Raw genomic sequence first — 25,209 nt, forward strand, 5'->3', positions numbered from 1 at the left:
CCAGGCTTTCAGGTAGTTTCCCAGCTGTTCCCAGAACTGGAATCAGATTCTGTGTTCTTATCTTTAAGCCACTTTAATCATAATGAGTCCTGTGACATTTTGACAGAAAGTCCATAGATCAGGGGTCTCAAACTCCAGTCCTCCAGTTGCTGTCCAGCAGTTTTTAGATGTGCCACAGGTACAAAACCCCGGAATGAAATTGCTTAATATTTCCTCCTCCTTGTGTAGATCAGTTCTCCAGAGCCTTAATGACCTAATTATTCTATCCAGGTGGTGCAGCAGAGGCACATCTACAAGTTGCAGGGCAGTGGCCCTCCAGGGCTGGAGTTTGACACCTGTGCCATAGATGATCTCCTAGTTCTTCCAGGATTGTTAGAACTTGTTCCGAGACGTTCCGGATGTTTATCCATTGCAGTTCTGTCTTGGACAGAACTAGAACCAACTCTGGACTTGGTTTTGGTGTTGGCATCACACAGAACTTTCAGCAACTCCCAGATCTTCAAAACAGCCAGGATGGCTGATCAGAAAACCTCCCTGCTGGAGTCCGTCCTTCCAGTCCGTAGTGGATGGTTTTCCTGGAAAAGTGGCTTTTTTGTTGCTTTTTTGCACCAACAGAAACCTGCAGCTGATCCTGAGGACGCTCTGCTCTGGTGGCATTAATCTGTTGGACGGCTCAAAGGATTTTACCTGCTGTTAATCAATAACTCTATGGAATGGAGTAAATAAGGAACTGCTTCAGACTGAATTGGTTACATTTTATTTATTGTTTCTGTGGAGAGTTTTCCGCTTTTCATTCAGAAAATTGATCACAACAGAATGATTAAAAATTAGCCGATCAATAACCTGATCAGTAGCCAATTGCTTAATAAGTGGTATTTAAAAGTAGCTCGATAAACTCCAGAATGACCCTGCTGAGATTAGATTGGTGATCAGATTATTGATCACAGTGACACTTTAAAAAGCAATAAAACTTAAAAGTGATTCCAACAGTACACTTGACAGATTCCCTGATCAATAAGTAATAAAACTGACAGAAGCTGTTCAGATCTCAGCCTGCAGAGGGAACCAGACTGCAGGTGCATCATGGGAAATGGAGTTTAGCAGTAACAGTAATAATTTAGTGGTATGGTTTTCCACCTGCAGGCTGATTCTGTCACTTCCCAATCAATCAATACACATCTGATTACTATCATCAATAGCCCACATACACAACTTCTATTAAAAACTGATAAACATTTATAACTGATAGGGAAAACAGCAAACATTCATCAATAATTATTGTAACCCCACTGAAAAATTACCAATAATTGATTAAGTGAAAATGATCAAAACAATTCCTTGAATAATTGATTTAATTACATAAGAAAAACATCAAAGTTTAATTTTAACATATTTAATTAAAACCTTCTGAGCTCTGATCTGTCAGCTGATCAGCTCACTGATCAATAATCACATCAACCTTAAAGGAACAGTATCCTACTGACGGCCAATCAGAGGCTCTGCTCCGAGCTCTGGGCGGAGCCAGGAAACAGAACCAGTACAGTCCAAACAGCACATGACGAGGTGCTGATCTAATGTATTGATCTGTCGGTAATCAGAAACTCGGCAGGTTCTGGATGGTTCTGATCGCCTCCTGTGAAGTTCTGGCTGTTAATGGACTTTGTGACGGGATCTGAAGTGACGTTAGAATCTGATTGGTGCCGATATTTGGAGAAACACTCAGAGCTTCACCGGAGATGAAGTCCAGAACCAGAACTTCTGCCTGTATTGATCAGATCAGTGATCAATACAGGCAGAACTACCCAGAACCACAGATCCTCGGAGAAGTTGCTAGTTCGACTGCAGACAGGAAGTTTAAATGTTTCTCTTTGAAAGAAACGCCAATAATCACATGTCTGAATCATTCCCAATTGATGATCAGTAATAATCAATTACTTTGTTTCTGACAAGAAACCAGGAGCTGATCCGTGTCTGGAAATTTAAAATCAGGATTGAATCGGTTTTACCGATTAGTCAGGAGACCTGGACAGGAACCGGTCCCTGAGGACAGGACCAGCTGCAATTTGGGTTGAACTTTGAACCTGGAGGGTCTCTGCCAATCAAATGGCTCCTTTAATGAGGTGATCAGTAAGTGGTGATCAATAGAGGTGATCGATGACAAATCAGCCAGAGCTCTTATGCTGCAAGGAGAAGAAAACATTTTATTGACGCTGCGAGCTCCGCCTCAGAACTGAAGCTCCGCCCCTTTAGTCGCCTATGACTGAAGATAATTAACAGATTGTAGGATAATTGATCCAACCTTGGATCACATTCTTGTCACCCTGATGAATCCCTGTAAGAAGAGAGAGCGGATCAGTTCTGAGTCCGAGCCCCGGTTGACCCGGACCCCTCAGGCCTTTGGTTCCGGTTTGGGGCTCTCCGGGATGCTCAGCGAGTCCTGAGACGACAGCTCGTCTGCGATTAGCCCCCGCTTGTCGCTGGGAGACAGGAAGAGTTTCAGTCAGACGGCGTAAAAAAATAATCCTCAGTGATGCAGACCTGGGCCAGCAGGGGGCGCCGCTAAGCTTACCTGATGGAGGAGTAGCGGCGGAACTGTCGGCGGCGTCTCACAGTCAAGATGACGAGCGTGGCGAGCAGCAGGGCGGAGATTATTGCCAGAGTGACGAAGAGGAAGAAGGCTTCAGGAGAGAGGAGATGAAGGTCACGCTTTACTTTTATTTTGAAAACACCTCACAGGAAGTTTAGGGTCATCTTCAGGTCACCCTTAATTGCGAACTAATAACCTTCATCATTAGGTTTGTCTGGAACCGATTACAGATGATTGATTTACCAACCAGTAAATCTGTAGGTTGGACTACTTTTACTCTGAAAGTCCTAAATGACAGGAAATCCACCATTAGTAAAAGAAAAAAAAGATTCTTGTACAGCTGTGCAGGTTCAGCTGCAGTCAGTGAGGGTCCCAAGCCCTTATCTAGCATCTCCCACAGATCCAACCTGGGTCCAACACTTTAATATCTCTAACAGTAGAGGGGCAAAGGTCAAACTGAGTCCGCTATATGCTGATGACACCATTATATATCCTTCCATTTCCTGCCTGGAAAATGAGTTCTCTTAATTACAGGATCATTTCACCAACATCTAATGTGCCTTCTCTGGTCCCCATTTAGGTTAAATAGAAACCTGTAGTGAGATTTTATCCTTGGACGTTGTTTAAGTTGATGGTGTATAAAACTCGAGGTCCTCTGGTATCCGTCATGATGCTACACTCCTCAGAGACAACCTGATTTTTCTTTACTGCAACAAATCCTCATCAGATTAAATTGTTCACAATGTTTGATTTTGCATCGACAAGCCTGCTTCAAAAACTATTTTCAGTTTTATTAGAAAATGTAAATATTTCAGATCTTTGAACAACTGAAGCAGAACCAGACAGACGTGGCTTCGATCACTTAATCTTTCCTTGGAGAGAAACATGAAAATAATCACAGCAACTTAAGGACGAAGACTAAGGAACTCACCTGCAGCCCATCTGCTTCTGGTTTCATCATGACCATCGAGCCGACCTGCAAGACAAGGAACGGATCAAATAATCAGGAGAGACAAACAGGTGACAGGTATTCAGCTCTTCTCATGAACAGTAGGTAAGAACAATCTGATTGGCCCAGTCCTCACCTGTCCCACTGCACACAGACATGCACTCCTCCTCAGACTCGAACTTGTTGTCGTTCCCACCACAACCGCCGTAGATGAAGGTCTTACAGGAGGCGGAGTCAGAGTCGTAGAAGAACATGGGGAAGGCGCCGCGGCACATTCCAGACTGATGACTCAAACTGCAACGATCTGACAAAGATGCACAATAATTACCAACCGAGTCCATGGAGCCGAAGAACAGCGTCATGTCCAGCCCACTCTCACACCTGTGTCGTCTTCTGGGATCTTCTTGGAGGAAGGCAGGACAGAGACTCCTACAGCAAACAATGGGCCATTAGTTCCAGTCTTGCCTGTAGTCTGGAGTCTCTAGGTAGAACTAGACCTGGTACCTCACCTGTACAGGTGGACTTGCAATGGTTCTCATCCATGTAATTGTTCTTGTTTCCTTTGCAGCCGCCGTAGTAGAAGGTCTGACAGATGCCCATCTCTTTGTTGTAGTACCAGCGCTTAATGGAAGCTCTGCATGGACCCTGCTCATACTCCGCTTCACACAGCTCTGCGATCGGGCAACAGCAACACACACAATCAACCAGGAACCCTCCAAAACCCAAATGAACCGCCACCCCAGAGTGATCCTCCAAAACAAAGGAATCTCTAGAGAAACCCAGAGGAACTCCAAAGCATCCTTCCAAACATCAAGGAGGAACTTCAGGACCGTTCCCCAGTGCAGAGCCACCAGGCTTTACTTGTCCCCCAGCAGGCTCAGAGTTGTTGGTTTTAAATAGGGTCTTTATAAACCAGTAGAAGTGACAGTAAAGAAGCAGGTTTCTAGCTGACCCAGTGAACTGGGCATGAGGAAGTTCACACCAGTTGTGTCGTCCCTGCACCTGCCCAAATTATGACCCCTTCTTGTGCACCTCCACAATTTTGTAACTCGACACAAAAACACAGTGGGTTTCACTGGTCCCACTGGGCTCAGTAGGTTTTCTGGGGGGAAACCCTGGACCCCGAATGTTTCTCCAGAACCAAACTGTTGGATAAATTGTATTTTTAGTAATTATCAAATATTCGTTGTATCATGTAGCCTTGTAGTTACATTTAGATAATGTTTAATTATATGCTTTTTCTCTTTTTCTTCTATTTTAAGTAATGTTTCTTTGTGTTAAATAACTTTGATTCCTTCCTGTGACTAAAGCCAGCAGTGAAGCGGAGACAACTTTTCTAGCAGAGTTTATTGCCCAGCAATAAACTCTGCTCTCCTGTGTGATATACAACTTGTTTTACTCAACGCCGGCCGTGTCTGGTACTCGACTGGAGAAGGATTTAGAGTGTAGATAACATGTGTCTAAATAGTGAATGTCATTAGCGCCGCAACTAGTGATGAATTGTTTTCCCCCTCCCTTTGAGAAGTTGCAAAGCGGCCAATGTACGAGGGTTTCTGAAAGTAATAAAAAGAAAGGAGCGGACAGATGTGTTTCAGAGCGGTAGGAGATTTGTAACTGAAAGCACATCTCTGTCCGTTCTCCTCGCGAGAAACAAAGAATCTAACTCTCTTGTCTTTCCTGTGTTTGTTTAAATTGTCTAATAGGTATTTAGACCCGACACAAACCCACTAGAACAGTTTGGAGTGAGACGTACCTGCGAACTGATCAGCTGAGATTTCTGCAGGAAACAGAGAAAGAGTTCAGTGAGTAAAAGGTTCATCAATCCTAACTTCCCAGCTTCTTACAAACTGCAGTCCGGAACCATAAACGGACCTGCTTGTTAGTGGAGTTAAATATTGATCTTTGACCTATGAATAAATCGCTGTTTAACTGAGTTTGAGGAGACTAACCGGACTTGAGTTGGGGGGCCATCCGAGGAGCTTTGGGAGCCGACTCTGGAGCAGAAGTTGGGACGTCTTCAAGCAGAACCGAACCTGAACACACAAGTTATTAATGAGACATTAGCAGGTCAGATAAAAGCTTCCCTTCAGATCGATTATTCGTGGTTCCTCTCAGATTTAAAAGTGTTTTGTTTCACAACATTTCTCAGATGGACAGAACAACGAACTGCTGAACTTTAACACACTTCCTCTCGGCTCCTGTTTTCTCTGCAGAACAAATAAAGCAGCTTTTGTCTGCAGCCCCGCCCTCCCACCTGTTGTTGTTGGTTATATGAACTGGGAGCGGCGCTGCCCATCTGGACCCTCCCAGTTTGTTTTATGATGGTCATTGTGATGATCCAAAACAAACACAGAGAGACAGCGTCTGATTTTCAGCCTGAGGCTGAAGGAAGCAGGATAAAACCAGACCCACCATGAATTACAACCCAACTTCAAACCTGAACTTTCAAGTTTTTATGTTTCTCTCAAGCTTCCTGGAGCTCAAATAAATCAAACATTTCAGCACCTCACTTCCTTATTTTGCTCTAGCACCACTAAAGTTCGACTGGAATCTTGTCAAATTCTCAGATGTGATCCAGAATCCAAACCTTCCCTCAGCCGGTCCGGAGCGGTTCTGTGTTCAGTCACATGAGGTCAAACCCATCAACCGCTCAGTCTGGGATTTCATACCTTTATTTTGGGGTGGTTGTCAACCAGTGGAAAGAGTTTTACTGGATCATATCTGACAATTCAGCAAGTACAAACTGAAGTTCAATTCCAGATTTCTCCAACGCTACATGTCAATGTTCCTTTGGGCCCAAAGCCACGTGTTTCCTAACTTTTTACATCTCCAGACGGTTTCTGTTCTCTGACCATGAAGACCAGACCGCTGGCAGGCCAGCGAGCGGATCTTACCGCCGCTGCAGTTGTTGTAGCAGTCTTCCTGGGACTGGAAGTTGTTGCCGTTGCCCTGGCAGCCGCCGTAGATGAAGCTGGTGCAGGTCCGGCTCGTCACGTTGTAGAAGAACCTGGGGAACGCCCCGCGACATGGACCCGTGTTCTGAGGCAGACGGCAAATATCTGAGAAAGACAGGAACTGCAGTTTTAACACCAAGGTCAGAGAAAGGGGATTTTTTCCACTGAGGAAACTTTCATTCCTGCTTGTTTAAGGCAGGCTGCTGAAGCAAAAAAGATTTTCTTCACATTGTTTTAAGTCTCCTGTTGGAAGGATCTTAAACATTTACAAGAAAGGTGGATGCCAAATGAACTGAAAGTCACCAATGCATCTTTCCACCGAGTGGTACAACAGAATTTGGTCAGCTATTTTGTCTGTTTCCCTTGTAAAAGTGGACGGTACCACCAACCCGTCCCACACCGCTCCTGAGGACCCTTCAGTTCTAGCTCTGTAGGCTATGGTTCGGTACGGTTAGGGTGGAGCGACTGCCGTCACGACGACATCCATCGACCCAGGGACAGGAAAACATCAGCTTGCAACAAGAACAAGAAATATTTGTTTTTCATCGCACTGAAATGACGCCAGGTTGGGCGTTCGGGTTTAACCCCGCTCGTCCAGTGAGAGTCCAACTGGCGGTAGAAGCGCTCTCCTGAATGACCATAAACTACTAGACCGACCCGCTCAGTGGAAATGAGGCGTCATCTAAATTGTGGGTCGTTTCTCATGTGAAATCTGACATCAAAGTTTTCATGTTTCTTTGGACTTCGTCCTCCTTGCAAACGTAAATCCTATTGGACAATATCAGTTTTATTTGTGTAATTCTTTTAAATCTAAATTCCAGAGTTTCACACATTGTTACCATTTACTGTTGATTGAACTGAGTCTCAGCAGAAAGCTGTGGAAACCGTCGGTTTGATAATGAGGACTGGTTGATCCGGCTACTTGTTTTACCTCCAAACATTAACTTCAGAACATCTCATGTCTAAAACCAAACAGTTTTTGTTTCTCATAAAAGGCTTTGATCTCTACAGGAATAATACACAGCAAATTCCTTTGTAACCAGCAGGGGGCGACATGCCAGGCAAGTAAACTTTATTTTAGTTTTCTGGACAAACCAATCTGGGACTCCACAGAAGAAAGAAAAAACCTGAAAATAAGAGAAACAGTGAAGAGAATCACTGATCTGTAAATCACCTGACCTGATTATTCTGATTGGTTTTGTTGGAAACGTCACTAAATACAGAGTTTGTAAGTAACAAGTTACATTTATTTGACTAACTAAATGTACTTTAAGAAGTATTTTTACTACACTGTACTTTGTATTTTTACTTAAGTAACTTTATTCTGAAGTATTGCTGCTTTTACTTGAGTAAATTTCTGGATACTTGACACAACAAACTTGTTTTAACCAAAAATTCACCAGACATGCAGTTTGTGTTTCATAAATTTTATACTGAAAGGAATTTGCCTGGTTTTATTTGATTATTTATATGAATTGCTTCCTTTTTGGTCTTTAAAATGCCAAAATTTTCATTCAACTTTATATTTTGGTCCATCTGTTGATGGACCAAAATATTTTAAATATTAAATGATGGATGCTCTGATTAGTTACTCAGTGGAATAGCTAAGCCTGTTGCAATAATCAAATCAATTAATTGTATTATAAATTAAAACTCACAATAATATTTATTTACATTATTTATCATTTTTTAAAAATCTTTCTACAAAAAATCTGGATGATAAAAGTTTTCAGTCTGGTGCTTCGTTCTCTTAACCTTTTTAAAGGACATTTTTATTAACAGAGACTTTATAATTTATTTGTTACCATCATCAGTTTAAAATGGTCTCAAAACAACAATGCTGATTCATCCTTCTGAGGAAAACTCAAAGTTCTTGGAAATGTAAACAGGAAGTGATGTCAGAAACATCAGAAGTGGGCTTTGTTTACCGGAGGCTCCGCCCCCACCTGAGAACAATCCAATCTGATCTAAAAACGAACACAAAGGTGAAGCCAGGTGTGTGAAGTGATCACACTCTGCTCCGGGCCTGAGACATTGTGAGAAACAGCGAGCCAGTCAGAACCAGAGGAACCGGTCGGACCGGAACCAGACCGGTTCTCATACCTGAGCTGAGCCTTAGTCAGCAGTGAGTCAACTGCTGAGCTGAAAACCAGCAGCTCAGCGTTGGAGCTTTAATTAGTCTTTAGAGCGTTTGCTAGTTTTTATTAGTTAAATATTGTTTAGTTTTACTTTAGCTTCTATTAGTTATAGCAGTAGTTGTGGTTTTTTCATACATAAGTTAATTTAGTTAACTAAAACAAATGAAAAAAACTACAACTAACTGGAACTATATCATGCAGTTACTAAAAATTGAGTAATTTGTTGACAAATTACGGAACTCCATGCTGCTCCTGGTGGCTACGCTACGCTAGTTCACAAAATGGCCAGATGTATTTTTGAAAATGGTGTCTTCTGCTGAGTATTCATTATATTAAACCACCTTTGTGAATTCTGTACATAAAAATGAACCAAAATATGAAAGAACTAAAACTAATAAACACTAAACAATACGTAACTATTAAAAACTAGCAAACACAAACTAAAGCTGAGAAAGTCACAAAATTATAATGAAAACCCAAAACTGTAAAACCCCCAAAACTCAACAGAAGATAAAAGTTTCACAAAATGGCTTCAATTCTTGTTGAACTACCAACTGACTGATGTTTCATCACAACTGTTGCCGTTTTACGGACCAGCGTAGCGAAGCCTGTAGGAGCCGTAACCTGGCGACAGCTGACATGAACTGCTAATAAATGGATTCATAATGAGAAAAACAAAGGATATTATAGCTGTAATTTGAGTGCGTTTTAGTTCGTTTTATAAAAACAGGTGAAATGGTTCCGATTAGTTACCGTTTTTATTTACTTCAGTTACAGGAAATGTTTCAGTTTTCATTAATTCAGTACATTAACCTTGGTTCTGAACTCCAGAAACTTCAGATTGGGTTTATGAGAGGAGGTCCCAAGTGATCTGGATCGGGTCTGGATCAGAGATGACCCAGGAAACTGGAGCGGTTCTGACCCGGATAGTGTTCACATCTCTGCAAGAACCAACGGCAAATAAAAACTGGACTCGGATCAGAAAAAGTTCTCCTTTTAAATGTTAAGCCAGAACTGATGCAAACGGACTCTGAACCGGGACAGAACACAATCCGGATCATTCCGTTTGATGGAGGGAATGGCTTAAATCTACGATCAGAACTGGTTCTGATATCAGTTTGAAAATTAAAGCATGTTCTTAGTTTGAGATCCAGAACATTTTCAATCTGTTTGGTTCTGTCCACTTTTCCAGTTTCAGTCTCAGTTTCCTGGTTCTGGAAATGCTGCAGTGATTGGATGAAACCCAGAAACATCAGAGAACCAAACCTGTCCTCATTAATTCATCTGAGGAACCAAACGGTTCTGGATCACTTCCAGTTCTGGATGCCGGGTCTCAGCAGAATCATCTGGTTCTGACAGTGAAAGCCTGCTCTCATTTTGGAACAGCAGCCAAACCAGACCAGAACCCAAACGGACTCGCTATCAGTAAATTATGTCGGTTTGGAGCAGCGGATCAGGACAAACAGGAAGTAGAGATCCTGCATGGAATTCTACTTCCTGTTACCTGAGCAGGTTTCCTGAACCACCTCCACTTTCAACATTTGAGTGAAATAATTTATTTTAAAGAATTGCTTAAATATCAAACACAAAAGCCAGTCTTTATGCCGATATGTTGACACTTCACATTAATATTTGAAATTCTTTTTGTAACATTTCCTGTTTTACTTTCCTCATCATGTTTGTCTGATTCCTTCTTATTACTATTTTATTCTTTATTTCTGTTCAGTTTCATGTCAAATCTACTTTTATTGTTATGGTGTGTTTATTATTATTCTCAAAGATTAAAAGACATCAGCAAGTAAACACAGGAGACCGGAAGTGGGGCCAAGCTGATGGCTCCTCATCTTTAACTCAATCATGTTGATCAGAAGTTGGGCGGAAGTTTATTTCCGGTCACTCATGACGCCCCTTTTGATATACAACCAGCTGACTGATCAGGAAACTAACCCGACATTAATCCCAGCTTTAATTAAAGATTAATGACTGATTGTTTGGTACTTTCCGGCGCTCACCGCTGTTGTTGCTCCGCGGCTCCACGGCGTCCAGCAGCGGGACGACGTGCCCGCCTGTAGGAGCTTCCTGCTCGGCCTCGCGCTGCTGCTTCTTCCGGAACGCCTGGAACTGGGAGTTCTGCTGCAGCGAGCAGCCGGCCGGCCCGCAGCTCACCAGCATGCACTGCATCCCTCCGTCCGCCGGCCGACCGACCACAGCCAGGTCGCAGCCCGCCTCTTCGCAGCAGGCGGCCCGGCAGCTCTCCTCGTTCGACACCTCCTGACTCTGGCCCAGGTAGCGCGCCCCGGCTGCGAGGGAGTCCGGGTGGAGGCTCTGGTTCGGATCGGTGGACTGGTCCCAGTCACAGGTCTGAGCCCGTCCCAGCTGGACCAGGAAGCCGAGCAGCAGCAGCTTCAGAGTGAACATTGTGGAAATGTCTTCCTGAGGATTGATTTCCTCTGATCCTGATTTAAGCTGCAAGAAGCAGAACCGAAAATGTTAAACAGCTGGTGACTTCCGCCTCTTACAGCCAGTTGTGTCGCAGTTTAGTTTCTTCTTCTTCTTCTTGGTATTTAATGGCGGTTGGCGCAGTTTAGTTTACCTGCGACAGGTGAAGTCACTTAAGCCACGCCCCTTGCGACACACATGACAGTAGCATTGTTTCACCAATCCAGTCCATTTGGTGACTGTTTCCTTCACCAGAACCAGAACCAGCTGCGTTGTTCTGACATAAATCCAGGTTATTTTATAAAATCCGACAAATTTAATAATAATAATAATTAATAATAATAATAATAATAATAAAAAGAAACAAAATGAGAGCTGATCTGCGAAAACATCAGAACACAATCAGAACCAGGATCTGGACTCGGAACCAGAATCTAAACCTTTCAGCTTTTCTATATATCAAAACTTAAATGAAGTCAATTCAGCCCCTCCGTGTCCAGCTGGGGTTTTTTTTATTTTATTAATAAAACAAACAAAAATGTCTGTTTTGTTTCCAAAACAAAACAATGCAGCAGCACACACTGGACACCAGGATTTATTATTCTCATTTTGAACACCAAGCTTCCCACCTGTTATAAATCTCACTATAGCAAATGAAAGCTTAAAGAACTAAATTAAATAAAACAAAGTATTAGCTTTATGTTTTTTAATTGTCATAAGAAAAAGAAAGAAAATGCAGAAACAAAACAACCTTTATGGAACTAATAAATACAATCACTAAAGTAACTTTGGATTATTTTCTGTAGTCCAACTAGAAATAAAAATGTAGAATACTTGTATATGTGTGTGTGTGTGTGTATGTGTGTGTGTGTGTATCGATATAGATATGTCTATATATATGACAGGGTCTGTAATTAATTAATTGCAAGCAACATTTTAAATTGAAAAACCTTTTTTGTTGCTAAATTATTGAGGTCAACAGTAAAGATATTTATAGTTTTTATTCTGGTTATTTTACCATCAGATTGGAGAAAAGTTCAGGAAGTTCTGATCGTTCATGGAGCTTATTTAGAAACATGGACTATGAGCGCTAACATTAGCATTAGCTGCTACCTGTTTAGCGTTCAGATGCTATTTTAGGCTTCAATAGCTTTGCTAGCAGGCTAACTGCTTTAGCACAACTTGATCACAACAGCAGTCTTTCCAGCGTCCAATCAGATTGTGTAGAAGCAGAAATGAGCCCCAATGGGCCGAGAGAATCCGGTTTTTACAGATATCATTTGTGCGTTATATTTACCAGCATGCCATAAAAATGCAATTAATGGCGTTACATTTTTTAGCGCTGAACGTCACCAGCTCCATGAGAGCTGAAGCTGGTGGACTGGACTTCTTTCTAAAATCTTTTATTTCGTTGACATTCAGTTTTAAGTTTTAAGTAAAAGCTGTCACACCAAAAATAAAACCTTCAGCAGCTGACCGGGTGGATCATCCTCTCCCTCCAACAGGCTGATAATAACTTTGTCATCAGCAAACTTCAACATCTAATGTCTGTTTACTCAAAATCTGACCCATTATTATTTCTGTTTTATCACCTCTACGTGTCACATCCTTAAAATTACACCATTTGTGACTAATTAGGGGTGAGATGAACTTGTGATGTTGAAACAACATGATCTTTCTTGACTTTTTCAAGTCAAGCCATTAGGCCATCAGGCCTCAGACATGTTTCTGAGGCTCTTTTTTAAAGTTAGAGAAAAACTACTTCCTGTGTTGCTCAACAGGTTGTCTTCAGTAACTCATCAGCTGACTTCCTGCCTGCTGCTCTGGATGTCATAATAACCGCTGGAGCAACCCCACAAACATGAAAAGAAATGATAAAATGGAGGAAATATGAAGCTAATAACAGATTAGCAACATGTCTGCCCTTGTCTCATCACTTCAGAGTTTCTGGAGATGTTTTGATCTTTCTGTGTTTGGTTTTAATTCATATTTCTGTGTTAATCATCATTAGTCTTATTTTAAATCAGAGTTTATTTGTGTTTACTGTTTCTGTTACTTTCAGGGTTTTTCCTTCATCCCAGATTGGTTTGGTTCTCCCTTCCTTAGCTGTCTCTACTTCCTTCTGATTAGCTCGTCTGGTTCCTAACCGACTCTCTTCTCTTCTCTCCCTCTGTGTTTTCTTCCCTACTGGCTCCTTTAGTTTCTCTCTGTGACTTTCTACTGCAGCTTTTCTCTGTAAATGTTCATTTGACCTTCATTAAGTTGCTTTAATTCACTGTTTTAAGATCTTATCTGCACTTCGGTGTGATTCCAAGAACTCGCTACATGGCAGAAGGAATGGTGGCTTGTTGTTCTTGGGTTAGATTGAATTCTTAAACTACTGATAAAACTTTGTACTGATATAACCGACATGTTGAACATGCAAATTAATGTAGGTTTTCACAGTAAAAGCTCCCATGACGCCGTTGGTTTGGAGGTTTCCTGTGTTTTTGGTGATAATAAATTGAAGTCTGTGATTTTTCTTAGAAGGAATATGAGCAGATATGGAGCAGTACTCTATGTTGAAATGAAAACAGCTGAATTGTTTACTGCCTCAGTGAAACCAGCCGTTTGGTTGTTCCGTCTTTAGAACAGACTGACTCTTCAGTGCCATCTGGTGGCCATTACAACTCATCACACCCAGTGGCGGACTAAAGCAGGTTCACCAGTGAACACATGAACTGGCCGTGCTGAGGTTTAATTGTATGTGCTGGTGGGAAGAGTTTGTCCATTTTTAACTTCTGAACCAGAGCAGCACCAGCTGGTTGGATTTCAGAGTCCTGGGGTTCTGCAGGTCCAACCTCCCGCAGAAATCCCATCTGATGAGACCCGTCTGCACGCAGAGGACCCTCAGGATGGGGACCCACTGAGGATGTGCAAGGACATTTATATAAATTTAAAGGTTGTTTATGAATATGTAGAGAGGAAAATGTTTGTGTTTCCATTGTATCTTGATTTATAAATTGCATATATTTTAATGAATAGATTTCACTATATGAATTTTGAGGTTGAAAGGTTGTTTATATGAATATGTAGGCAGAAAAACATGTATTCTTACTGTATTTTGTTTTATAAGTTGTTCACTGTAGAGACGCAGCTCCTTGCCTGCTCAGCTCCTTCAGACTAGCCAGCAGCAATTAGCAAACACTTGGTGGACCTGAGCATCTGCTGAGCCCATTAAAGGAGCTACTTCTCAGAGCAACACTGGTAAAGTCTTAGTAGAGTCACTTTGTAATAACTTCCTGAAGGCAGAAGTTCAGAAAGAACAGGCGTTTCTTAAAGAGACAGAGCCCCAATTTCAAAGCGTTAAACTACAAAGTCAAATTTCTTTTAAGTCATATTTGAAATATATGGCATTTTTAATACAACTGAAGGTAACAGTTACTTGATTGTGCTATAAAATGTGCAACTAATGCGACCCTGAGTTACATTCCTCTAACCATTCGAAACTTTAAAATGTAGATCACACATCTACATCTCTGCTTCTCTGCTCCAGTTAAAACCCTCTGTGATCCGCCGCCGCCGCTGTCACATGACCCAGAAAAAACCACATGGCCAACTCCCCTCTGTAACACAAACATGGCAATAATCATCATCAATAAATCATTTCAGCCGATAACAATGTCAATGCAGAAACACTGAGTTCCTTTAAATCCAGACTAAAAGCCCAGCTGGTCAGAGTCACTTTTGAACCACAATGAATGAAACATTGACCAACATATTTGATTATTGATGATTATTGATGATTTGGATGATGGCACTCATCAAAATGCAATGTTTGTTACTGGTTTCTCAATTAGTGATTAAGATGTATTTTATGACTTCTTATTGTTTTTATGATATAAAACACTTTGAACTGCCTTATTGCTGTACAAATAAACCTGATCGATTGATTGATGTAGCGTCTAATGTCTGTGTGTTTACTATTAATACATTTTTTCATGGTAAGCAGTTCAGGCATCAGATTATGTAAAGAATCTGATGATCAGTTTATAAAAACTGATAATAATTTACTCTCTGGTCCTACATCATGAGTGTGAGCATCTTAAAACCACTCAGAAGTAAAAGATAGAGGTCACAAGAGTTAGTAGTAGTTAGTTTTTTTTGTGGAAAGTGACCTGAAAAAAGAGAGAAACAGGAAGAATCATCTGCGACGGCAGCAGTTAAAGACGCAGCAGCTGCTTCACAACCTGCAGCTTCAGTCAGGCCAGGCCAGATTCAATGCTCCAAACAATCGTTTTCAGAAGGTTTCAGTTAATTATTCAGAACCTTAAAGAAATGCTGGGATGCCAACAAGGACGATCTCGCTTTTCCAGGAAGAGTTTCAGCAGCCTGACTTCATCAATGTTCACAGATATTTAAACATCCCAGTGGGAGAAACACTGACAAATGTTGTTTATTGTAGATTCAAATTCAGAGTTTGCACTAAAGGGAGGCTTTCTGACATGTTTCTGTGTCTTTTGGTTTTGTTTTTGACTTGCAGATGTGACAGAGAGAATGTGCTGAATGGATCCAGAGCCTGAAGGACGGAGCTGCGTCTGAGGCAGGTGATGCTGCAGGTGAGGTTCCCTTCAGGAGGCTCCACCATTTCAGTAAATAAACTTAAGATATTTATTCTAACATGATCAGGAGTGTTGAGGTTATGATGCACTGGGTTTCGATTGGTTTATTTTTGTTAGAAAAGTGTCAGCATAACACTGACTGCTAAACACATGAATGCAACTTTTATCATTTATTGCTGCTTCTTGTCTGGCTTCCTTCTTGGTGTAGCAGGACTTCCTCTGGTTTCTATTTAAAACTGGCCAACGCGGAACAACCCTTACAAAATATAACAACCAAACCTGCAGCCTCAGATAATCATCTACAGACTCACTCTGGTAGAATCTGAGTTGCTGCAGAGCTACTGTTCAAATCTGTCACTGAAGAGGAAATGATCTGTTGATTCTGTTCTGCCGGGTGAAACGTAGCTGACCCAGAGATGACCAACAACTCCACCAACCACGTCTGTAATCCAGTCAACAAATCATCTCTTCCTGGATTCATATTCTTCTACAGTTTGGTGTTTGTGGTGAGTCTCAAACCGAAGGGTTGCCAGTGCCCGTGTTTCATGCTTTTCCACTAAGCATTTGACTGCAGTTACAGTTTTCGCATTATTCAAATCACTATCAAAATTCGCAAAACAGTAAGTGCATTTTGTACAAAACCCCTCGGATCACCTGCAACAGACGGTCTCTTTTTCAAAATGCTTAGTTCATCTTTGAAAAGTAAATACCAGCCTGTGAGTTTAGCAGTGCCTCAGAACGACGAGTCCTTGTCATTGTGTGAAACTAATTAGTCATGTTGTAAATATAGCAGCGTACTCTGTTGCAAACTATGGTTAATGTTTGCATGACAAGTATTGCAAATTGCGATTGTGAGAGATCAATAGCAAGAGATTCACATTTATGCTTTTACTGTAATTTGTTGACAGACAATGCCACTGTGATTCAGAAAGGGAAAGACAGAACAGCAGAGACCAAAAAACTAAAGTAGAACTGGGGACCTAAGACAAATCCATCAGTGGGGTTATGGAATAAGGAGTAGAGGGAGAGGAAACCCATCAGCATCTTATTGTGGGTTTTATGGCCTGATGATGTTGCAGTGATGGAAACTGACATCATGTCCTCTTCAGACTCTTCTTCCTCTCTCTGGCTGTTGATGCCGCCCAATCTTTGCCCTGTAACATTGCATTGGCTCTGGCTGCATGCACTATATACATGCCAGCTGATGGTTCATTAGATGGAGCTTTGAGCTGTTCTAGCAAACTGGTTGATCATTGGTTGATCTCTTGCTTCACAGGTTCACCTTTGGTGGAGAAAGTCAGGATTCTCCTGTGAGCAATTTATCAATTCAGGACAGATTTTTAGAAACAAAGTCTAATGGTAATGTATGGAAATATTTTTGACATGAAAAAGGTAAAGCAGAAAGAATCTAGGAGTTTAAATACTAACATCAAATGCATCAGTTGAATTTGGTGCTCCACTGTTAATCTATTTAAATACAGCAAATATGATCAAACAGTGTAATCAGCAGATCTTCAAATGAAGCAGCTCAAATCAAATTAAAACAACACAGTGAAACAATATCTAAATTGTTATATCTTAATGGATTTATCTCTGCCCAGACTGAAGACATCTCTTACTGCTAAGCTACAGTAAACGGGCCCATCAGCAGGAAAAATAATTCATCCAGAGCTTTCGTCTGATCTCCTGATGTTCCCTCTGCAGGTGGGTTTGATCCTGAACAGCTACACCTTGTGGTTCCACCTCTGCCGCACTCGGCAGAAAGTCCCTAAGAGCTGGATGATCTACCTGAAGAACCTGACAGCAGCCGACTTCCTGCTCTGCCTCGGACTTCCCCTCCGCATCGCTGACTATGCAGGCAGGTCCGACAAAGTTCACCTGTTCTACTGCACCTTTGGAGCCCCTGTCTTCTACATCAACATGTACATCAGTGTCCTACTTATGGGCTACATCGCCATCAGCAGGTACAACTTCTATGAAAATTTTAAATAAAACCTGTACAAATGTCTGAGCTTCCCGTCAAACCCAGAAGGTCTCTTACCTTCCTTGAATGTAATCTGAGGATGACATATTGTCTCAGCTGTTAGCACTGTTGCTTTGCAGCAAAAGATTCCCAGGAATTTGTCATGAATTGTGTGGTTTATGTTGAGGATGGACACGGCGGACCCAGATTGTTGATGAAAAATTATGGTTTTAATGATGAATAATGAAGTTCACAAAGTACAGGCAGCACAGGAGAGCAATAAGGCAAGGAGCACAGACACTGGCAGCACCTGGAAAGGCACAACACAGGAACTAGGCAGACAGGCTGACGTCAGACAAGGACCCGACAGGGAGCAGGTGACACAGATGGGGTTAAATCAGATGGGGGAGTAATCAGGGTAACGAGGGACAGCTGGGAACAATCAATGGCCAGACAAAAAACAACACAGAAACATAAATCCTCACAGAATCCTTTTTCCATGGAGTTTGCATTTTCTCCCTGTGCAAGTTTAAATTCTCCATGGGTAGTCCAACTTCCTCCCATAGTCCGAATACACTTGTGTCAGGTCCCTAAATTGCCTTTAGGTTAGAGTGTGTGCATGTTTGTTTGTCCAGTAATGGACTGGTGATCTATTAAGGGGTTCCTGCCTCTCGCCTCCAATGACCTCTGAAGATAAGCACCAAGGCTGCTGCTACCCTGCAGGATTGTCAGGCATTTGGGACGGGACATCATAGTAGGCTAGAAATGACTGTTGCACAAGACTTCAAAATTGTCGGCTGATTTTCAAAACCAGACGAACTCCGTACGATATAAAACCTCCAGTATGTGAAGCTTCGAGCCACATGCCAGGAACAACACACCACACATCAACCAGTCAACCAGATCACTCTTAACACAACACACATGAAAGAAACGTCTTAAGATAATCTTTAGAATTGTGTCGATAGTCGGGGCATTCTTAAGATTGTTGGAATTGGGACAAAAATCAACATAAAAATCTTCCTGTGTGAACTTGGTGTCGGCATCGGAGTCAGTGTCTCGAAACACTCGGACGCCGTGTTGTAAATGTCTGACGAAAAGTTCTGGCTCCTAACTTTGACAGGAAGTTAAACCTTCTTCTTTAACTTTATAGATAAAGTGTATTACAATCAAGACACATTTGTATAAATGTCAATAGTCAGATACCTTTGCTAAAATTAGATGTTCACTTTTATAAACATTCAAAATTGTTTAACTTAAATATCCCTGATATTGCATTAACTCTCCAGGTACATGAAGATCTTTCATCATCTGAGGACTTCCTTCCTGATGACGGCTCGAGCTGCCCGCTTCCTCTCAGGAGCCACCTGGGTTTTCTCCCTGGTTCCAATGCTTGTATACATCATCCTGATGCTGAACACAGACAGATCTACTTTTTCTGGTGCCAGAATTTGTGATGTCTTGCAGAGTGAATCAGTCAAAGTACTCTACAAGGTTTTCCATGCTGGTGCTGCCATCATCTTCCTGTCAGTGCTCTCCTCTCTGGTCTTCTGCTACTGCAGCGCCTCCCGCAGGGTTTTCCAGATCCAGCGGAGGCAAGAAGGCTCCTCCAACTGCAAGAAGCTTGTGAAGTCTCGCAGGAACATGTTGGTGTTAGTCAGTGTGTTCTGCATTTGCTTTCTTCCCTATCATCTGGTTCGACTTCCGTACATCATACTTCAAGGACAGTGTTCTGTGCTGCTCTATTACCTGAAGGAGGTGACTGTCCTAATATCGGTTTTTAATGTCTGTCTAGATCCTCTGATTTACGTCTTTCTTTGTAAGGAGTTCAGGGCCCAGTTGAACCTGCAGCACATGTTCTCCACTACAAAAGACAACTCAAGCATCTCAGTTTCAGAGGCTAAAGATGAAACTGAGGAATGGGAAACCAACAGACCCAGCAGTGAAAACACAGAATCCCATGAACTGAGATAAAAAGAAATGGATGGATGTAATCAGGATTGTTCTGGTTCTGGAAACCACAGACAGTTTGTCACCCAAAAAACTGAATTCAAGACACAGAAAGCTGTGAAGTATGAAAGCGTAGGTGTCATGGTATGGAGAGTCTTCTTTTACCATGGTATCAAGTTTGAATGCTTCAAAATAAAGAGACCTAAACTAAAATTTAGTTCAGTTACTGACAGGAAAGTTCACTGATTAGAAGACTTTTCATTTTATAGCAAATGTTTGAGCTTGTAAAGAAAAAATGCTGCAGCTGCATTTTATGGTTAAATGAAACCAAATACAGTAAAAATTTTCTTCATCTTTAGATTTGAAACAAGTTGAACTTTGTTTGCATTTGAATGTATGGAAATAAAGCTACTCACTTCTGTAAAGAAGATAATGTTGTGAAAACTGTGGAAATGGGATGAAATTCAGGGCAAACATTCAAATTAGTAATCATTTACTCTCACATGCCTGAGAGTTCATAAATGCCACTCCACACTGCTGGTCTAATTTCTTGTGTAAATATCTAAGTACACTTGAAAATAAGACAAAATAACTTACTTTCCAGCAAGACGGGAGCTTGTTTTAAGTCAATAATTCCTCAATATTGATGAAAAGTTCTAGTTTCACTGGCAGATTATTTCACTATTAAAACATTTCCCTCACTGAAAAGTTACCTGTACTGTACTAAGATATCTGCACTAGGAAATGCACAATAAATACTTGGTGATATTTTATATTTTCACTGATCTCGCAGTGCACAGTGATGGTGGTTACAAAACTTTGGTGGTTTTGTAACCACCAAAGTTACAAAACCCTGTTTTTCTTCTAGAGAAGTCCTTGCCAGACAGACCACAGAAAGAAAGAAACGTCTGACCTCCCGGTGGTGAAACCATTTTACAGCCTGCAGCTCTCACACCTCATGTGTTTGCTTCATTTCTGCTCCATTAGTCTGTTACCCAGTCCTTTACTCAACCTGTCATAATCTACTTTAGCTGTTATAATGAGCGTTTATTGGCCCAAGCAATTACTCTGAATCCACCTACTTCCTGCCACAAGAACATATAATGATAAAACTTCTATATTATATATGGGGGCTTGGTGGAAATAAATTTGTTTCCTGTTATTTAAATCAATAAGATGAAAGGAAACATGTGGTAGCTGAGAAGATTTCTAGCAGATAGCATTCAGAAAACTGCCTCGTAGCTAATCTCTCTAGACTGAGGAGACGTCAGGCTGACAGAAAGCTGCTGAAGCTGAGAGACGAAGAACAAACACAGCTGTAAGTACTTTCAGACAAAATCCATCCTGCAGATTCTCTCAGCTTTGGGATCGTCTTTTTAGTCAAGAGCTTAGACGTTTCCATTTTACTACATTTATTTTACGTATACTTGTTGTTTTAGTGATTATTAATTTCATCCAAGTCTGCTGGAGCTGCTTTAATAGCTGAGTGGCTGATCTAGAAAATGTTACACATGGATGGGACAGGAAGGGACGGACAAGATGTGTATGGAGGTATGGAGGACCAAAACTGACATAATAAAAAATAAAAGCATAAATATATATTTTGTTTTTCCTGTTCCTTCTTACATGCGCTGTCATCAAAAAGTGTATATTAATTTTTCTTTTCCTTACACATGTATTTTCATCAAGAACAGTATACATCTTCTTTTTCATTTCCCCTAAACGTGTTTTTGTCAAGAAAAGTACATATTTAGTTTTTTCCTTATACAAGCCCTCGTTCTGTTGTCATTGCCTCCTCTCCTGTTTCTGCCTCTCCATGTCCATCTTTAGCTGCCTTCTCTGTCCAGCTCCTCCTATACAGCTTTTCAACCAACATCACTGCTTAAGACGTTGTGGGACGTTTACGTCTTGTGCAGTCGCTCGGCGCCATCTTTACAGGCCACAGACCAAAACAGACTTTATTCTGGTGTTTTCATTGTGTTACGGACCGTAGTGAAATTAGTTTCAAGTTGGATATTGGATATTCCAATATCAGCGGCGCTAGCGGCATTTAGCTCCAGATTGAGCCGATTTATGAACGTTAATTTTGGCTAGCCGTTCTCTACCGCTCCCTCCTCAAGCGCTCAGAGGTTCACTTAGGGCCAGACTCCAGTCCTGCAGGGCCGCTGGCCTGCGACTTTTAGATGAGCCTCTGCTGCAGCACCTGAACAGAATAATTAGGTCATTAAGGCTCTGGAGAACTGATCTACACAAGGAGGAGGAAATTAAACCGTTTCATTCCAGGGTTTTGTACCTGTGGCGACTGGAGGCCTGGAGTTTGACTCCTGCTGAGTATCTGATCATTAGTTGCTGCAATAATAAGGTCATCAACCCAAATAATCAAGATTACTCTCTCAGTAAATAATCATAAATGTTTTTCATTGCAGTAAATTTGAATGTGTTTCATTTTGCCAGTAATTTTTGAATTCTGATTAGAGCTGTATACTTTTAATTTTCGACTTTGCATTTTCTGCCTAGTGCTGCAGTAAAACTGTTGGTTTGTTTTCCCTCAAACACAGAAGTTAGTTAGACCTACAGCGGTTAGAGCGGTTATTACAACAGTTAGTAGAGCAGTTCGTCTTCATGGAGCAAACGGCAGCATTGTTTCACGCTGGCAGCCCTCTGGAGTCCAAAGGTGTGAAAACTTATTCACTTTTATGTATATTTGTTTGTTAATATGTTTGGCAAAGACTTAAAGTAACATAAGAATGGAAACTGATTAGTTAATGAATAGCTACAGACATCTTATATGTATTTCAGCTCTTAAGGTGGTGACATGTAATGTAGGTTACAACGCTAAGGGAATTAAATCTCCTAAAAACCATCAGTAAAACTTCATCCTTGTTCGGAACAGCAGGATACTCTCTCACTTTCTCTACTGTCAACACAATCATCAGCAGGGTTCTGCACAAAGCCATTATCAATAAGGAAATCATGTAGCATTTTATTCCAATTTCGTCCCGACTGTTTCAGACCATAAAGTGACTTATTAAGCTTACAGACTAATTTCTCTCCTGTCTCAGTCAACACTTCAAATTCTTCAGGTTGTTCTAAAAATACATCACAATCAATAAATATGCCGTTTTACATCCATTTGGTGCAATTAGAACAAGCACAGATGTCATATCAGCAGACGGGGAAAAAGTCTCATTATAGTCGATACCAGCAACCTGACTGTAGCATTTTGCTTCATAAAGTGTCTCAACTGGAGTTTCTTTAGTAGCAAATACCCTGTTTGTTTACCCAGGTAATGCTGATGTAATATTATTCTCTATCAAAGAGTCCATTTCATCCTTCATAGCTCTGATTGTGGTGAGCTTAGAGCCTCTTCCAGGGTCTTTGGCACATCAGATACGATCCTACAGCAACATCAATGTTCATGTTTGCTCGACCATCCTCACATCTCATGTCAGTCCTGATCTGCATGATACTTCGGAGGTCTCCTTCCTCTCTTAGGATAACGTCCACCAACGTTACCTTCACTTTGAGCGAAGTTGCTATCTGTGTCACAAGTCTCAATTTTAATCTCCTGTGAGATAATTGTTGTCAAATCTGGATTTGGTTGCTGACTTTCAACTGTCTTTTGAGCACAATGTCCTCATTTATGTCTTCATCAGTCTGAGTGTCTCATTCACTTTTTGTGGTAAACTTTACCATCCTACTGCTAAGTACTCTGCCTGTGTCTGGATAAAGGATAAGATATGCAGGACTATTTAATCGTAGCCAACAAAAATCCCCCTTTTCACAACGTGGATCCAACTTTTTCTTGTCATATTTATATGCATAAATCAAATCCAAGAGTTCTCATTTATGAAAGGTCCGGTTTCTTTCCAGTTAACTTGTAACATGGAGTTTGCTCAACACGTCTGTTGTAACATCTTTTACAGATAATAGCAGCCGTCTGAATTGCGCATGTCCATAAATCTTTAGGCGGATTACTCTCAATTAACATTCATCTTGCCATTTCAAAGACAGTTGTCCATGTTCCCTCAGCTGTCCCTTTCTGATGGGGAGAATAAGGAGCTGAAGTTTCATGTCTGATGGCATTTTAACTAATCGATGCCTTAGATATAAACTCAGTTCCATTATCTGATCTTGGACATTTAATATTCCCAAAAGGTGTCACATCTGCAATAAACTTCACTGTACCTTTAACAGTATCACACTTAGCTGTCAGGATATAGGTGAAAATAGCACCTGAATAACCATCTGTAAAAGCTAAGGTACATCTAAAGCCATCTTTAGCAGCTGGTTCTATTGGTCCAGCCAGATCTGCACACCTTTAACTTTTTCATCAGGATCTCTACTGGTCTGAGCAAATTAACCCTTTATGCATACTTCACATTTCAAATCAGGTTTTTCAGTTTTACCTCTAATTTTCATTCCATCTGCAACTCTCTCCAACTTTGATACAGTTGCTTTTACAGTGACCATCTGCTTCCACTTGCACTCATCAACCTCATCTGTAACAGTATTTAAATAGAGCAGTCCGTCACTAACATTAATGCCATAAGCCGTACCATTTTTATGGATGAGGCGGTTCTGTCCATCTTTGAAAATGACTGTCACTCTTTAGGCAGTTGCAGCTTTAACAGAAAAGATGTCCTGGGAAAATAACGGCACATATAAAGTGTCAACATCATCTCCACAATTTGGCTGTTTCTCAAGCGAACTCTGCGGTGCCTTTTGCCAGCGCGATGCCACTGCCCTCACACCGTCAGCCAACTCCAAAACCTGAGTTTTAATAGTTGAGTCGAAATCCATGAATTGGCAGAAAGTGGCCCTTCACCTTCACACCGTAGATCTGGGCGTTGTCCATCTGCTCCATCTCGAAAGCGAACGTGTTTTCTGAAGAGACGTCAGCTCCGGCTTTTCTGCCGTCATCCGCAGCATCTCGCGTGACAAGGGAAAGACTCTTATCATCCAAGACTTGAATTAGTTCTGTATGCGGCTCTTCATTGTCAGTGGCGTCATCAGGTTCTCCTTTCAATAATACGGTGTTCTTCAGCTCAACCAGACGTAAGTGGGCCAAAAACTTTGTTTCCCACAACTCTTTCATCTCCATCAAAGAATAATCAGTTCCATCAGCTCCCAAACTCCTTCCTGGGCCCATAACCTGCTGATGCTGCCATCTTTAACGGGCTGGAAATGCCAGTAAGTGACAGATGAAAGACACAGCCTTCAGTTACATTTGGCCTGAGTGCATTGCTGACCAGAGCGACCTGTGGGCTTTTATTAGCGAATTGCACCCACCTGTGTAAACCTCCACCCAAAACAGGAAGTCAGAAAGAACATCAACAATAAGATTCAACACCTGATAGCACAACGTGTCAGTCTACAGATTACTTTAGCTGTTATAATGAGCGTTTATTGGCCCAAGCAATTACTCTAAATCCACCTACTTCCTGCCACAAGAACATATAATGATAAGACTTCTATATTATATATGGGGGCTTGGTGGAAATAAATTTGTTTCCTGTTATTTAAATCAATAAGATGAAAGGAAACATGTGGTAGCTGAGAAGATTTCTAGCAGATAGCATTCAGAAAACTGCCTCGTAGCTAATCTCTCTAGACTGAGGAGACGTC

The 25,209-nt window shown here is 41.3% G+C and overlaps 2 protein-coding genes across 2 annotated transcripts; one reads left to right on the plus strand and one right to left on the minus strand.

Moving 5' to 3' along the window:
- Nucleotides 1–740: 740 nt before the first annotated feature.
- LOC102218137 (kunitz-type serine protease inhibitor 6-like) lies at nucleotides 741–11,227 on the minus strand. Its single transcript, XM_005813619.3, has 10 exons — nucleotides 10,641–11,227; nucleotides 6,431–6,595; nucleotides 5,486–5,569; nucleotides 5,290–5,313; nucleotides 4,046–4,207; nucleotides 3,918–3,965; nucleotides 3,673–3,840; nucleotides 3,519–3,563; nucleotides 2,570–2,678; nucleotides 741–2,477 (listed from the first exon to the last, which is right to left on the minus strand). Exons 1-10 carry the CDS (start codon nucleotides 11,044–11,046, stop codon nucleotides 2,390–2,392), a joined length of 1,299 nt encoding a protein of 432 aa, XP_005813676.1. The 5' UTR covers nucleotides 11,047–11,227; the 3' UTR covers nucleotides 741–2,389.
- A 4,740-nt stretch (nucleotides 11,228–15,967) lies between these two features.
- On the plus strand, nucleotides 15,968–19,975 carry LOC106700131 (P2Y purinoceptor 14-like). Its single transcript, XM_014474351.2, has 3 exons — nucleotides 15,968–16,174; nucleotides 17,373–17,632; nucleotides 18,921–19,975. Exons 1-3 carry the CDS (start codon nucleotides 16,085–16,087, stop codon nucleotides 19,603–19,605), a joined length of 1,035 nt encoding a protein of 344 aa, XP_014329837.1. The 5' UTR covers nucleotides 15,968–16,084; the 3' UTR covers nucleotides 19,606–19,975.
- Nucleotides 19,976–25,209: the final 5,234 nt, after the last annotated feature.

Source organism: Xiphophorus maculatus, chromosome 18 (genome assembly GCF_002775205.1).
Source record: "Xiphophorus maculatus strain JP 163 A chromosome 18, X_maculatus-5.0-male, whole genome shotgun sequence".
In the NCBI taxonomy this organism is placed as follows: Eukaryota; Metazoa; Chordata; class Actinopteri; order Cyprinodontiformes; family Poeciliidae; genus Xiphophorus; species Xiphophorus maculatus.

Bases quoted from the DNA above. Each gene is read 5' to 3' on its own strand.
- LOC102218137 (XM_005813619.3), bottom strand. From the start codon at position 11,046: ATGTTCACTCTGAAGCTGCTGCTGCTCGGCTTCCTGGTCCAGCTGGGA. The intron at 6,596-10,640 runs GTGAGCGCCGGA...TGTCTTTCTCAG, and splicing joins GCCGCGGAGCAACAACAGCG to ATATTTGCCGTCTGCCTCAG. The intron at 3,966-4,045 runs GTGAGGTACCAG...TGTTTGCTGTAG, and splicing joins TTGCAAGTCCACCTGTACAG to GAGTCTCTGTCCTGCCTTCC.
- LOC106700131 (XM_014474351.2), top strand. From the start codon at position 16,085: ATGACCAACAACTCCACCAACCACGTCTGTAATCCAGTCAACAAATCA. The intron at 16,175-17,372 runs GTGAGTCTCAAA...TTCCCTCTGCAG, and splicing joins TCTACAGTTTGGTGTTTGTG to GTGGGTTTGATCCTGAACAG. The intron at 17,633-18,920 runs GTACAACTTCTA...TTAACTCTCCAG, and splicing joins GGCTACATCGCCATCAGCAG to GTACATGAAGATCTTTCATC.